The 13,506-nt window shown below is 37.4% G+C and overlaps 1 protein-coding gene across 1 annotated transcript; it reads left to right on the forward strand.

Moving 5' to 3' along the window:
- Window positions 1-7,224: 7,224 nt before the first annotated feature.
- Window positions 7,225-10,311, forward strand: LOC129220609 (uncharacterized). The gene has a single exon (XM_054855038.1). It carries the CDS (start codon window positions 7,225-7,227, stop codon window positions 9,634-9,636), a length of 2,412 nt encoding a protein of 803 aa, XP_054711013.1. The 3' UTR covers window positions 9,637-10,311.
- Window positions 10,312-13,506: the final 3,195 nt, after the last annotated feature.

Genomic DNA, 13,506 nt, shown 5'->3' on the forward strand with positions numbered 1-13,506 from the left:
CAATATTTCAGCTCAGATGGTTTTGTTATTTTTGGTCAAATGAGAGGAAAAGAACAGGTTAGCGACTATACTTCAGAAATTTTTTTGAAATTGAAGTCCCAAAAATGCAATTTTAACTATCTTTAGATACTTTAGGTAGGAAAGTGGAAGCTTACTCTCCTCTAAGGAGAGGCAGTTGCCCCTTCCACCTACCCCCCTCTCACTGCAATCATGCTTAGTAGTGGTTTTTAAGATTTTCTTGCCTTAGTATACTTTTAAAATGTATAAAAAGAAATATATAATCAAATTAAAAAAAATGTTTCCAGTTCGTAAGTTTCCCTTGGGCCGGGAAAAATCTGCTCGTTGACCGGATTTGGTCCGCTGGCTTTAGGTTGGAGAACCCTGGTTTAGTGTAGAAATACGGGTAGAGTCAGTTGAGGTGATCGGGAATAAAAGTTTCAATTTTTTAACTTTAGAACCTTCGTTACCTCTTGAATGAATTGAGATTTTTTCCCCATTGGCGTCACTTCACTCCCCAAATAACTATGCGCGAAAAATTTGGACTTATGTCTATTTGTTAACGAAGGAAATCTTGTGTTCAACACGGAGGTAATCCGTGGTGTCCATTAATTTCAGCTTTTTTCATTTCTCCTGAGACTAAGAGGTTAAGAGAAAGATTTCCTTCCCCTTGAGGTTGATGCTGGTAGAAAACCGTGACAAACTGAAAACGCACTCAGTCTTGAGACTTAAGAATTGAATAAAGTGTATTAGTCACACTAAATAACACTAAACATGAACTCACATGGTGGTGACATGTGCGTTATTTTTCTGTTTCCAAAAAAGGGCTGACTATATTTGATGTCACAATTTTTGACCCGCCCCCTTCGACACAAAGTGTCACTTCACCTTGCCCCCCCCCCCCAGCCCTTGTCCCGCTTATACATAAGCATATTGTTAATTCGTGATGTCGCACTTTTGGATCCCCAACCCACACCCTTGTCACAAACTGACAAGTTCAGGAGCCCCCCCCCCCCAAGCGTGACATCATTACGTACACCACCTTTTAGGAAGAGAGTAAACAAGCCGCCAATGTAAGCCTATTCTATACTTTTACTAAATTTTGTTCTAAACAGTATGTGTAAACTATAAAATATTTCAAAATTCCCATGTTTGCACTATTAAAAGAAAAAAAAAAAAAACTTTTTTAAAGAAGTAAAATTTGATATCGCAATTATTTCTTATTGAATAAATGTTGCGGAAACCGAAGCATATCAATCGAACGCCGACTGAGAGATGTTTAAAAAGTGCTAAATTTTTGTTTCTTTTTGACTTTTTTTTTTTGAAAAAGTTATTCTCCGATATAAAATGTGAAAAAAAGGCTTGAAAAAGCGGATCTGCACAAAACTGTAGACATCTGTTCGTTGTAACAAAAAACCATCTTTTCAATGCCAAAAAGATGTGGGTACAGGGATGTAAAGGCATCAAGTCCCGAAGACTCATTCTCTCAAACGAATGCAATTTTAAAGTTAATTTTAAACGTGTTTTGAACAAAATTTTTGATGTCTTGTTCAAAAACGAACTTATGCTGTAAATAATGTTTAGTTAAAAGATAGCTTAAGTTTGACCATGATGCTTCAAACTGCAGATCCAAGAATACATTTCCTGTTTTAGGTAACTTCTGTTTACCGCAGGACGAGAGAAGCCCTTTTAGAATTAAAACTTAAAATATAAATTTTAAAACACAAACTAATAAGTATTGAATGAAAGCATTGGGAAAAAATGAATTCTTTTTATTGATAAATGCAAGCTGTGGAGAAATAAAAATTTTCTGCAATGCACATAATATTACCTAAAAATTAATTGATGCCTCGTTTTGAGGAAAAAAAATGGTCACGTTATCTATACCAGAAGGAAATAAATACCTAGTCACGAAGCACGTGGACAGGAGTGTGCGCCCCACACACTCCAAGTGCTTGAATTTTTTTTTTTTTTTTTGCAAAACCCATCAATACAACTTTTTTGCGAAATTTTATAAATTTACTTCAAAAAACTCAGTTCGCATTACTCAAAGAAATCTGGATCTCGACTTAAGTTTCTGTAACGTAAAATTATCTCTTGTAAGCTCACGACTAAAGAATATTTCTTTTTTTTTTTTTTTTGGCAGAATTTTTGTTGCTTCCTCCCCTTTCAGGAAAAATTATCAAATAAAATAGCTGACATTTTCCTCAAGTTTTCAAGCGTATCTCATTGAAGCAAGAAGTTCCTTCCAGAACTAAACGAGCCTACTTTCTCGCATGTCCTCTTAAATAATTTCCGCCAAAATCGTCTGCACAGCTTTACTTTCTGGTAAAAAATAAAGCACTCCTAATTTGCCTTTGATTCCCGTTGCCAAAACTTTGGAGTCGGTCATTTTCCCACCGACTCCACGGTCCGGGTAAAAATATTGGCACTTTGAACTTATTTCATTTTGATTCAGTCATATTTATCTCTCTCTGACATGCATCAATGTTAAGTCTACAAAATATGGTATTGTAATTTTTATTGATAACTTTTTTTTCTATTTTTTGAAACCAAAAATGGAGAATATACTATTCAGAATCTGTACACTTTTTTCAATTTTTGTTGCCAAGAAAATCGTTTTTTCGCTCTGTCGTTAATGGTAAAAAAAAAAAAAAAAAAATGAATTGTTCAAAAATTACCCTGAAAATAGCTATAAAAAAAAAAAAAAAAATCTCTGCATACATGTTCTTCATCAAGATCTTTTCAAAACAAAGTTGGCTTGATTTTGAAGGAAATCAGCTTTTAATTTCGGTATCTATATTGACTTTAAGTTTATCCGCAGGAGCTAACTTTAAGGTGTTTTGAACTGTTCAAAACTGAACGAAAAATTGTTCAAATAAAAAAATATCTTTTCTACTTATGTTGTTCATCAAAAGCTTTTTCCAACAAAGTTTGTTTAATGCAAATTCGCCTTCAAGTTCAAGAATTATGTTTGCCTTAAATTTCCCAATAGGCACCAATGGTAATTTTCATTGAGCGGAAAATTGTTTAATCAAACAGTGCAATATTGGAATAAGGTGTCCTCGCCGAAATCTTTCGAACACCAAAAAAAAAAAAAACTTAGTTCGAATCGGACATTCACGCAAAAGTTATTAGGGTGGACCGACAGACCAACATAGACACATTTTCTCCATCTCAACCCCCCCCCCCCCCCGTTTTTTTTTTATTTACTTTTTTCCGTTTACTTTTATGGGAAAGTAAGCTAAAAAAAGAAATTCAAAGGGCTTTTTTGTAAAACTCGATTAAATGTAGATTACTAGTAGTTGCTATAGGAAATTGATATTACTAGTAGTATTTCCAAAAGTTAATTCCGTCGGATTCTTTAGTGTTTACTACCATAGCAAAGAGGTAAGCATTTCAGTTTATAAAACTGATATTCCAACGAAAAACGCGTCAAAGGATTAAACTGAGATTCTGGAAACAAATCTTAGTAACAGATCTTGATATTCGAAGGAAAATTTATCATTCGACACCGGTACATTCAATAATCTATTCTTGCTCAAAAAATGTGTTATGGGCATATTTTCTTAGAGGAAGGTGGGCATATTTTCAATGACTTCTGGAGAAAGTCGTTGAAAGGTATGATCGAAGCCCTTTCTGGGTTATTTCTCTATTCGAACCCGGATCCGCGTGGGCCTCTTAACCTACATATTCCTGAATGGGCCGTCAGGTGGTTTTGGTCTTTGGAGGAGTGGATCGAAAGGCGAAAGCATCGACTCTCCTTTTCGTTTTTGGCAAATTTGAATGAAAGGGGGAGGGATTTTTTTTCCATCGGTGATTCTGGGAAATTAGGAGGGAATGTTGAGGGTCATGCGACCCACATAGGAATCGTTGACCCCCTTGGCTTGTTCTGGAATGCCTAATGAAAGTGTTTGACGTCAGAAGGGGGCCTCTGTGGCTCGAAAAGAAAAAAACAAAAAACTGCAGCCTCGTCAAGGACGCATTTTGTACCTGTGTAGACTTGAGAATTCGTGCAATTAATGAAACGAAGCTTTCTTCCGACGATTTCCGAAAATTAATTTGTAAAAATTTTTATATAACAGTACTTCATGGACCAGTATAATCATTGCTCTAGAAGGGTAAATCGTTAAATGGAGAAACTATACACTAATACGTGAAATACACCGCCAGCTCAGTCATTTCCAGCCGAGGACTGCAGTTTCGTGCTTATTAGCATTCATCAGCCCGGCATAGGAAAGTGACTGAGCTGGCGGTGTATTTCACGTATTTCTGCTTTAGCCATGGCTAATGGGCGGTAATTTACTGAATATACACTAATAGTTAAAAAAGACAAATTAGAGCTGTAAAAGTCAAAATAATTTAAATTTTTTAAAAATCCAAAAAACTGCAAACACGTGTTTTAGAGACAAATCCGACAAAACTTTTTTTTTTTTTTTTTGAGTGTTTTGACTTTATAAGTTCGCATTTTTTGCTTTAAAAAGCACGTGTGTGTGTAATTTACTTTTTTTTTTTGAACATTTGCTCTTTTATAACGTTGTTTATGTTTTAAATTTTAGAATAGAGGTGTTTATTTCTTGAATTGTGGCTGGTTTGATACGTTTATGCTACAGTGATAAGACTTAAATAACAATTAAGTTTGACCTTTTTCTTATTTTTTTTAAAGTACACTAAAATTTGAAATAGATGAGGTATAAAATTCAGTGCATCTACAGTTTAGTTTTATGATAATACATTACGTAGAAGAAATTGTATATTGGTCTTTGTTTCGATGAACAAATTTGAAGCTCGCCGGAAACGGAAAATATTCGTAATAACGAAACAGAATTGTCGTATTTGATGCATTAATAGTTTTGGTTTGGCTTTTATATTAAAATGAAATACCGTGCATAAATAAGTAATAAAGAGCTCATACACTGTTATAACCATGGGTTTTAGACGAGTGAATATATTCCCCCTAAGGTGAAAGCATGGTGCCCAAGGGTGCCATGCTGGTCAGGAAATAGAGATGGGCTGCCAAAACAGCAGACAATCGCAGAATGACGCGCTGGCACTTCCGGCATACATTCAACCACTTCAATTTGACAGTTTAAAAACCTAAAGAAAAATTCCTAACGTTATCGAAATATTAACCACTAACAGGAAATGTTTCTAACACTTCTTGAATGAAAAAAAAGCTAGACTGGAGAGAGATTTCTTTATTTTTTTCGCTTGCTGTTCTGTTGTAATCTACAAAGCAAAAGAATCATTTTTAGTTAGGGTATTATTTTGGTGATTAAATGTTGCTTATCGTGTACTCAAGAAATAATGATAGATATTTTTAGTAGCGTTTTGAATGGAAGCAATAAACGTACTTTTAATTATGTTTGAAAGCCCTAAAAGCTACAAAGTGATCAAAAGCTGTAGTTACTTGTTATTTTTAGACTAATCCTAGAAAAGTTGAGTTTTAATCCAATAGTGTACTTCATTCAACGTGAAAGACATAGAAGGCCACGCATAGATGCAACCTATCATTCTTCCGCCATATTGAAGTGGGTGAATGTTGAATGTATGCCGGAAGTGCATGCGCCAGCAAGTCATTCTGCGTTTGCTTGCTGTTTTGGCACCCCTGTCTGCGATTGTCTGCTGTTTTGGCACCCCTGCTGTATTTCCTGGCCAGCATGGCACCTTCGGGCACCATGCTTTCGCCTTAGGAGGAATATATTCACTCGTCTGGAACCCCTGGTTATAACAGTTCACCACCCAGCAGCTCGCTGGAGGAGCAGGATCGGGAGGGGCTGGTCGACGGTGGTGCTGCAGAGAAAGGCGGGAGGAGGGGGGGAATAAAATCAAGACTCCAAAAACGGTCAAGTGAGAACAATTAGCAATTCGTGATTACTCAAAAAAAAAAAGAATAAAATGGGTAAATGCGTCACCTAAATTTCTCTCTTGATTACTTTGGAACTGGTTTAAGAAGAAATTAGGAATATTGAACCGCTCTTTGTACGCTTATTTTAGTGTGCTGAATATCTAATAACGCCTAGAAAATTTTCTAAAATTCTCGCAGTTAACAATCTCATATCCTTGACTAAAAAATATTCATTCTGTGGTTGGTGTTGAAAAATCAAGTTTTTCTCGACTTCTGAAGCAATGCATGGAAACTGGGACATTTTCTCCTCATAGAAAGGGAAAATAAGTAAGAAAAAAGGAATTTGAAAAACTAAAATAGTATCAGTTTCCTTCTCCAAAGGCATTATTTGACCTACAAAAAGAAACAAAGGCCTAAAAAGACAACAATTATCTAAACTAATAACAGAAAAACCTGTCAAGTTGGCGCTATTGCTAGGTACAGAATTAATACTGGCTAACATTGATTTTTTTTCTCTAAATCCTGCTATACAGCAGCACCTACCAGAGCTACCAGTACTATATCTTGCCCCAAGACAGACAAGGGGTTCACCTACCATTCGTACTGGAAGTCTCCAAATTTTTCATTTCGCCACTTACATCCCTTTGCTTCTCACTGCCTCATAAATCGACCTGCATTAGTTGACTACTTGGTCTAAGTTGACCAATAAAGTATAGCAGGCCGCAATAGGTGGCCAACTTGACACAGTTTTCACTGTCTTGATATTTATTCTTTAAGTGAATCGATTATTTCAGAAAAAACGCAAGTCCAATGGATTTTAGTAGGACTTACACCCTTTCTGAAATAATCAATTCAAGTATACAGCGGAGATTTCCCTTGCTGGTCCAGAAAAACGCAACTTTCCAATAACAACGGCAAAAGAAATGTTCACAGCCATAGACGTGTATCTATCAAGTTCGATCATTGCTTTCTTTCTAAACGTTATATCTAGCAACAACAAATGGAAAAAAAAAAAACTTCTCACAGAGATAAACTAAGGCTTTTGTTCTATGTTCTTAATTTCTCGTCTTAACTAGTCCTTAGTAATAGAAATGGATATCCAGAAAACACTAAGGCAGATAGAACTGCTTAGCGGGACCTTCAGGAGCTAGTTAGAAATCAACTTAAAATTTCGTGAAAAAATAGTTTTGTCTCAAGTTGTACAGTTCTGTATGTTTTGCAATTTGTGTTAAGAACCTCGCTTTACTCATTCTTTCTGGACAAAGTTAAACATTTTACTTGTCGCAATTAATCAGTGTCATTATTATGATTTTAGCACGCTCCTTTCTCACGTATTTCTCATTTTTACTTTCAGGTTATTTCTCGTGTGGTATCTTCCCATGGGGCTCAAATTTTATTCCAGCCTTCACGGGGGCCTCGCCATTCTTTTCTCCTTCTGCTTCTTCACCGCCAGCTCTGGGCTCGACTATTCCGAAGTCCAGCAATTCGGCAACAGTTGTCCTCAACTGGATAGTTGCCAACACCTGAGGAATTCGCGGCGACGGGAGCTGGCGAACATCAAAGAAATGAACTGTGCGTGCGACCACCTGTGTTCCTCGTATGGTGACTGCTGCATTGATGCTCCTGACCACTTCATGGGCAGCATCGCTATCGATGTGAGTTGCTACGAAATGAAACAGTTCGGTGGAGTATACATAATAGATTCGTGTCCGAACTCATACCAGGGACCAGATGAGGTGAAACAGTTGTGTGAAAAGACTTCTGCTGGTAGCCTGCCAGATCCTCTGGGGTCTATGCCGGTTACCGATTCTTCGACCGGCCTCACTTACAAGAACTATTACTGCAGCATGTGCAACGACAAAACTGACAACATTGTGATTTGGACGCCTAGGTTAGAGTGCCCGACGCTGACACTCTTCAACAGTTCTAAGAGTGTTACCGAGGAATACGTCTTTCAGAACTTAGCTTCGGACGGCAAAGACTGGGGTCTCTATCTTGATGGAGAAAACGGATCCTTGTTTTTCCATGATTGTGAAGTTGATCCTGTCATGCCTCTACTCCTGCAGAGGAAGATCCGATTGTGTAAACCGGATCTGATCTCAGACTGTGTTGAAAGTTGGCCAGATGATCGAACTCGCGCTTTGTGTCGATCGTATATGGGCACCAAGTTCGTTCACGGTGGGGATGGTTATCGGAACGTCCACTGCGCACTCTGCAATCACGTGAATGCGTCTCACCTTTCGTGCCAGTCCGCCGAGATGAGGGGCATCCATTTCTTCCGCCAATTTGAGACTCATGCGTTCTCTCTGCTGCTGGACATCAACGAGAAGAGAGGACAAGAAGTAGGCATGGTTCAAGTGTGTGACAATGGAGAAGTTTACGATCCATTCTTTAAAAGATGTCGCAGTTTGACTTGTCTGCCTGGTCATGTCAGGCAGGAAAGACGTTGTGTGCCCAGAAACAAAACCTTGATGTCCTCGAACCAGCCCGATGCTTCAGCAGTTGAGCAGAACAATGAAAATCGTACAGACTATGGCGTGGAATACGTATTCGATGCCCCAGATGTTGGCGTGGATTTCAGAAATATTTCTAGCGTGTCCTATAACATATCTGCAATGAATGGAGAAAATCAGTTTCAAGAAGACGTTGGAAAATTTCAAAATTGCCTGTTAATTTCTCTCGGAGATGAAGATTATGTGAAACTTCCCAACAGCAGCATTTATGTTCCGAAATACGATAGGATATATGAGCCGACTAAGTATCATGCTGCTGACGGCTCTATTTTAATATGTTCTCATTTTGAATCTGAAAATGACTCGAAATTCGTGCCTCTAATGGGATACATCACAACTGTCGGCTTAGGAATTTCGATGCTCTGCTTGCTTCTGCATTTCATTGTTTTCTGCATGGTTCCAGATCTCCAGAACTTATCGGGGAAGAATCTCGTATCTCAGTGTATTGCCCTCTTTTGTGCTTATGGCTGCTTCATAATTGGGCAGTTCGACACCCTTGGCTTTACGGCATGTACCGTCATAGCATTCCTTACTTTCTATTTCTTCCAAGTGTCTTTCTTCTGGATGGGTGTCATGGCCTACGATGTCTGGAGAACTCTGAAAATGGCCACCACAGAGCTTAGAGTTTCGGGAGGGAGGCAGATGAGAAGATTTGCAGCTTACACGTTCTTCACTTGGGTGACACCTCTATTTGTGATGATTCTAATCGCGTTCGCAGAGTACACCGACGCGTTCCCCTTGTCTTACAGACCCGGATTTGCAAAGCCTCGATGCTGGTTTAAGCGGAGGAGAGCCCTTCTCGTGTTTTTCGCTACCCCCTTGATTGCTATCATGCTCGCCAACCTTCTGCTGTTCCTGCATAGCGCCCGGATGATTCTCATGACCACTCAGACCACCATCAAGCAGCAAAGCCAATCTCAGAAGCGCAATTTCAAGCTGTACCTCAGGCTCGCTCTGTTGATGGGCCTGACCTGGGTGGTGGGACTGGTCGCGGGGTACGCAGACATAGCGGCTCTGTGGTACGTATTTGTTGTCCTCAACACTCTTCAAGGTCTCTTTATCTTCGTGGCTTTTTCATGTACGACCAAAGTGCTCAATCACCTTCGAGACAAACTGAAGAGCAAGTGCAAGCCAAGAGAATTCAAGTCTGGCTCCAGTGGGTCTGCTTGCAACACCAGCAGCATCACCGTTAGTTCTAATCCCTCCCTGAAGCTCTCCACCAAGCTGCTCATTCGTTCAAAGAAGCACGCAGCATCACCAACTAATTCTTCAGCTTAAAAAGAACAATTTAAGCAAGTTTTATGTCCATCAAAATGTGGTATATTTCCGGCACTGCTTATTTAGTTTCTAATTTTCGTAAGGAACGCTACCTATTATGTGCTTAACATCTTCTACAATACGGGCAAGAAACTAAGCGTAATTATGACGCTGCCTATTCTTCCTTGGGGATGTCTTTTTTCTCAAGGGCAAAAAGTGCATTTTTTTTAAATGAGCACACATCGACTGAATTTGCATTTTTATTTCAACCTTTTTCTTTTAGAATTTTATCTTTATTAGTCAAGTTTTGTGATATATTTTAATGCTCAACAAAGATCTGATTTAGTCGATCGTAATGTCGAGATGTCTTTGAAAGAAATAACTTAAACATTATGTTCAAAAGAATTTACTTAAAAAAAAAGATACTTGTTATATATTAAGAGATGTATATATATATGTTTTTGTAAATTTGAATTATGTGTGTGTTTTAACTATTGTGTGAAAAGGGCGTGGAAGGTGATGTGTAATAACTGTATGTATGCTTCGTAATGGAGTTGTGTGCTTTAGATGTTCCATGACTTTTAATTTTTGACACCTCTTTCGTATTTTAAGCATCTGCGAAAAATGCCGGAAAATTCGGTATTAATTTTTTGCAGCCAATTTTGTGCAAATATATATTTTTTAACTTTACTTACTTGTAACCAGTCTCAGGATAATAAATTTTATGTCAATGTAAATGTTTCTGTCTTTGATTTCAAGTTTTCACAACTGAAATAGCAATAGTAAGTAGGGAATTAGGGAGGTTTGACCCATGATGATTTCATCCATGAAAAGGATATTTAGGGAAAAGTTCAGTCATATTATTGGTTGGACCAGTCACACAACAGTATTTTGCAGGGATAAGCCATTTCACAATTATTATTGGTTTTCAAGAAATGTGTTAAATGATGCTGCACCTCAAAAGTAAAGTTTGAAAAGATTTTGGAATTCAGTTTTTAACCTCCAGTTTAGAGGGAATTAAATTTTAAACGTAAACATGTTTGAGTCACTTTTCTAGCAATATATATATATATATATATATATATACAGTAATTTTATATAACTTTAATCTTAGTTGCTACAAAATTTAAGGTAAACAAAAGAAAGTTAATAATCAGTAAATTACCGCGCAATAGCCAGGGCTAAGGCAGAAATACATGAAATACACCGCCAGCTCAGTGATTTCCAGCCGAGGACTGCAGTTTCGTGCTTATTAGCACTCAACAGCCCGGCATAGGAAAGTGACTGAGCTGGAGATGGAAAACCTCTTAAGGAAGCCAAGAGTGCCAAACAAACTGGTAGCTAATATAGAATTAGCGCAGACCAGACGAGTGACCGAAGCAATGGTTCGGTTCAACTCGAAGATTGAAGGCAAGGCATGGTATATTCAGTAAATTACCGGCCCAACAGTTGGGCTATACTATTGGAGCTATACGTACTTACCTGTTTTGCCTATCCATTACTGAAAAAAAAAAAAACCCTGTATCGACTTTTGTTCAGATATACAATTTTGGCATAAATCATTACCTAACACCTACTTCTTTCTGGAATTTATTTATTTCAAGAGACAGATCGGGTTTAAATATTAGTTTTATAGTGATAGTACCGATTTTATTCAGGATCATTCATAAGCGCCGCGCCGAAAGTACCGTGTGACCATTCGTAGATATTGGTGCTGCCATCTATGTACGAAACTCAAAAGTTATCGACGTTACAACTTTTTTAAAATCCCACTCAATAAAAAGACCTCTTTGCGGGCTGTTGCTGCCGATCATGAAAAGCGGACATACTTAAAAAATATCGCAAAATATTTCTCTTCTCGGAATTTTCTATTTTTCATATTTCTCATACGAAGGTAATTCCAATATAGATGGAATAGCTTACTATAATTTTCAACTGCCGTTTTATCATCAATGAGCAGAAGAACCTAGAAATTTAGTCACAAAGAATCAGGAACACGATTTAGAATAAATTTATTCTGAATGTTCTTAGCAAGCACCTTCTGAAACTTTTATCTTCTGCGTCTAGTTCCACCAATCAAAATGTATTTTTAACCCATTTTGATCTTATGCTAGCTCGTTTAAGTTTTGTGCTTCAAAGATGTACAAATACTTGTATCAAATCAGTGGCGAATCCTCAAGGGGGGGGGGGTGATTGCCCCCCCCCCCCCGATAGGTTCGTAAATTTGAAAAAATTCCGGGAAAGGGTCACCAAACTCCCCCCCCCCCTCTCCAACACATCACAAAGAATCGCCCTACAACTGTATCTTTACGAATTTAATTCCAAAAGTTTTCCATGGGAAAGTCCGTCAACCCCCTCTCTCCAATATCATAGAAGATCGTCACAAATTTTGAATTTTTGGAGCTGCAATTTTGAAAAAATCGCCGGAATCTAAAACTTTTTCGAAAAGAAAATGTTAATGACGGCCTTCAATTACGTTTTTAGAACTTCAATTCCGAAAGAATTCCTGGGGGAGGGGGGGGGGGGAGCCCCCGATCTCAAGTCCTTCTCCTAACACCAATAAAGACCCACTAACATTAAGTTTATGAAGCTTTAATGTTGAAATGTTGAGGGATAGCTCCTAAACCCATCCCTTCCCTTAACGCTATCAAAGATGACCAACCATCGCATTTCACGGCTCCAATTTCGAACAATTTCCTATGGAAAGTTTCAAGCCCCGTTCCTTCCCCCTACGTCATAAAAGATGGCTTACAACTGCGTTTTCAGGACTGCAATTTCGAAAAATTTGCGGAGAGGAGCCCCAATGTCTTTCTTTCCTCATCTTTCAACATCATTCAAATATCGTCTAAAACAACGTTTCTAGAACTCCTACATCGAAGAGTTTCTGGAGAAAAGTTCTGAACCGAGTATCTTCTGCTACGTTATCAAAGATGGCCTACAATTGCGTTTTTAGGACTTCAATTCCGATTTTTTTTTCCGGGGGAAAGCCCCGAACCCGCTGGTGTTTAGCATCACTAAAATATCTGATATTGCACTTTTGAAGCTTTAGTATCAAAAAATGATTGGTGAGAATTCCTGAATCTCATCCTTTCCCTTTAAGAGAAAAAAGGAAGTAAATGAATGTGTTTTAAAACATGTACCCTTCATTTTTAAAAAAAAATCCGGAGAGGGACCCCCGAATCTCCCTTCCTCTTACTAACCACCAGGACCATTCTCCACTGTAAACCCTCTGAAGCCCATTTTTTTAAAAAGGATATATATATTTCTTATTTATGTAGTATTAAAGTATGTTAGTCAAACCTCAGGAAATAAGATAAAATATTTGTTTTAACAGAATTTTTAAATATAGAATCAATTCTGGAAAGTCAGATTATGATTTTTAAGTTTTTTCATAACAATCAACATGCTTTGCATGTTGTTGGCTTATCATAAAAATATTATATATCATTTTATTTTTTTACTTTTAAATGTGTCTACATTATGTGCCTTTTCATGAATAAAATAAAAAAAAATATTTGTTTAACATTTTTCAAAAAAGGAGGACTTTTTTGAACAAAAATTTGATGCCCCCATGCGTAACGCAAAAACATGATCTTTTTTTTTTTTTTTAAGCTTAATTTTCACAAACAGTAGATACTATTTTGAATATACTTTTATTTTCCTATTGAAATTCATTCCTAAAAGGTTTTGTAAATGAAGGTTTAATATTAAATGAAATGTGAGCATTTGTTTTCATGTCCCGTGCATAACGCGAATTTCTCTAAAAATCCAGAAAGTCAAGAACTTCACAAAAATTTATAACTGCAAGTATTTGAATTATTTCAACAACTTCAGTTATGTTGTAGAATACTTTATCATCTCGCATTTGCCATAAAAAAGAAAAAAAAATCT

The sequence above is a fragment of the Uloborus diversus genome, chromosome 4, assembly GCF_026930045.1.
Source record: "Uloborus diversus isolate 005 chromosome 4, Udiv.v.3.1, whole genome shotgun sequence".
NCBI classification, from domain to species: Eukaryota; Metazoa; Arthropoda; class Arachnida; order Araneae; family Uloboridae; genus Uloborus; species Uloborus diversus.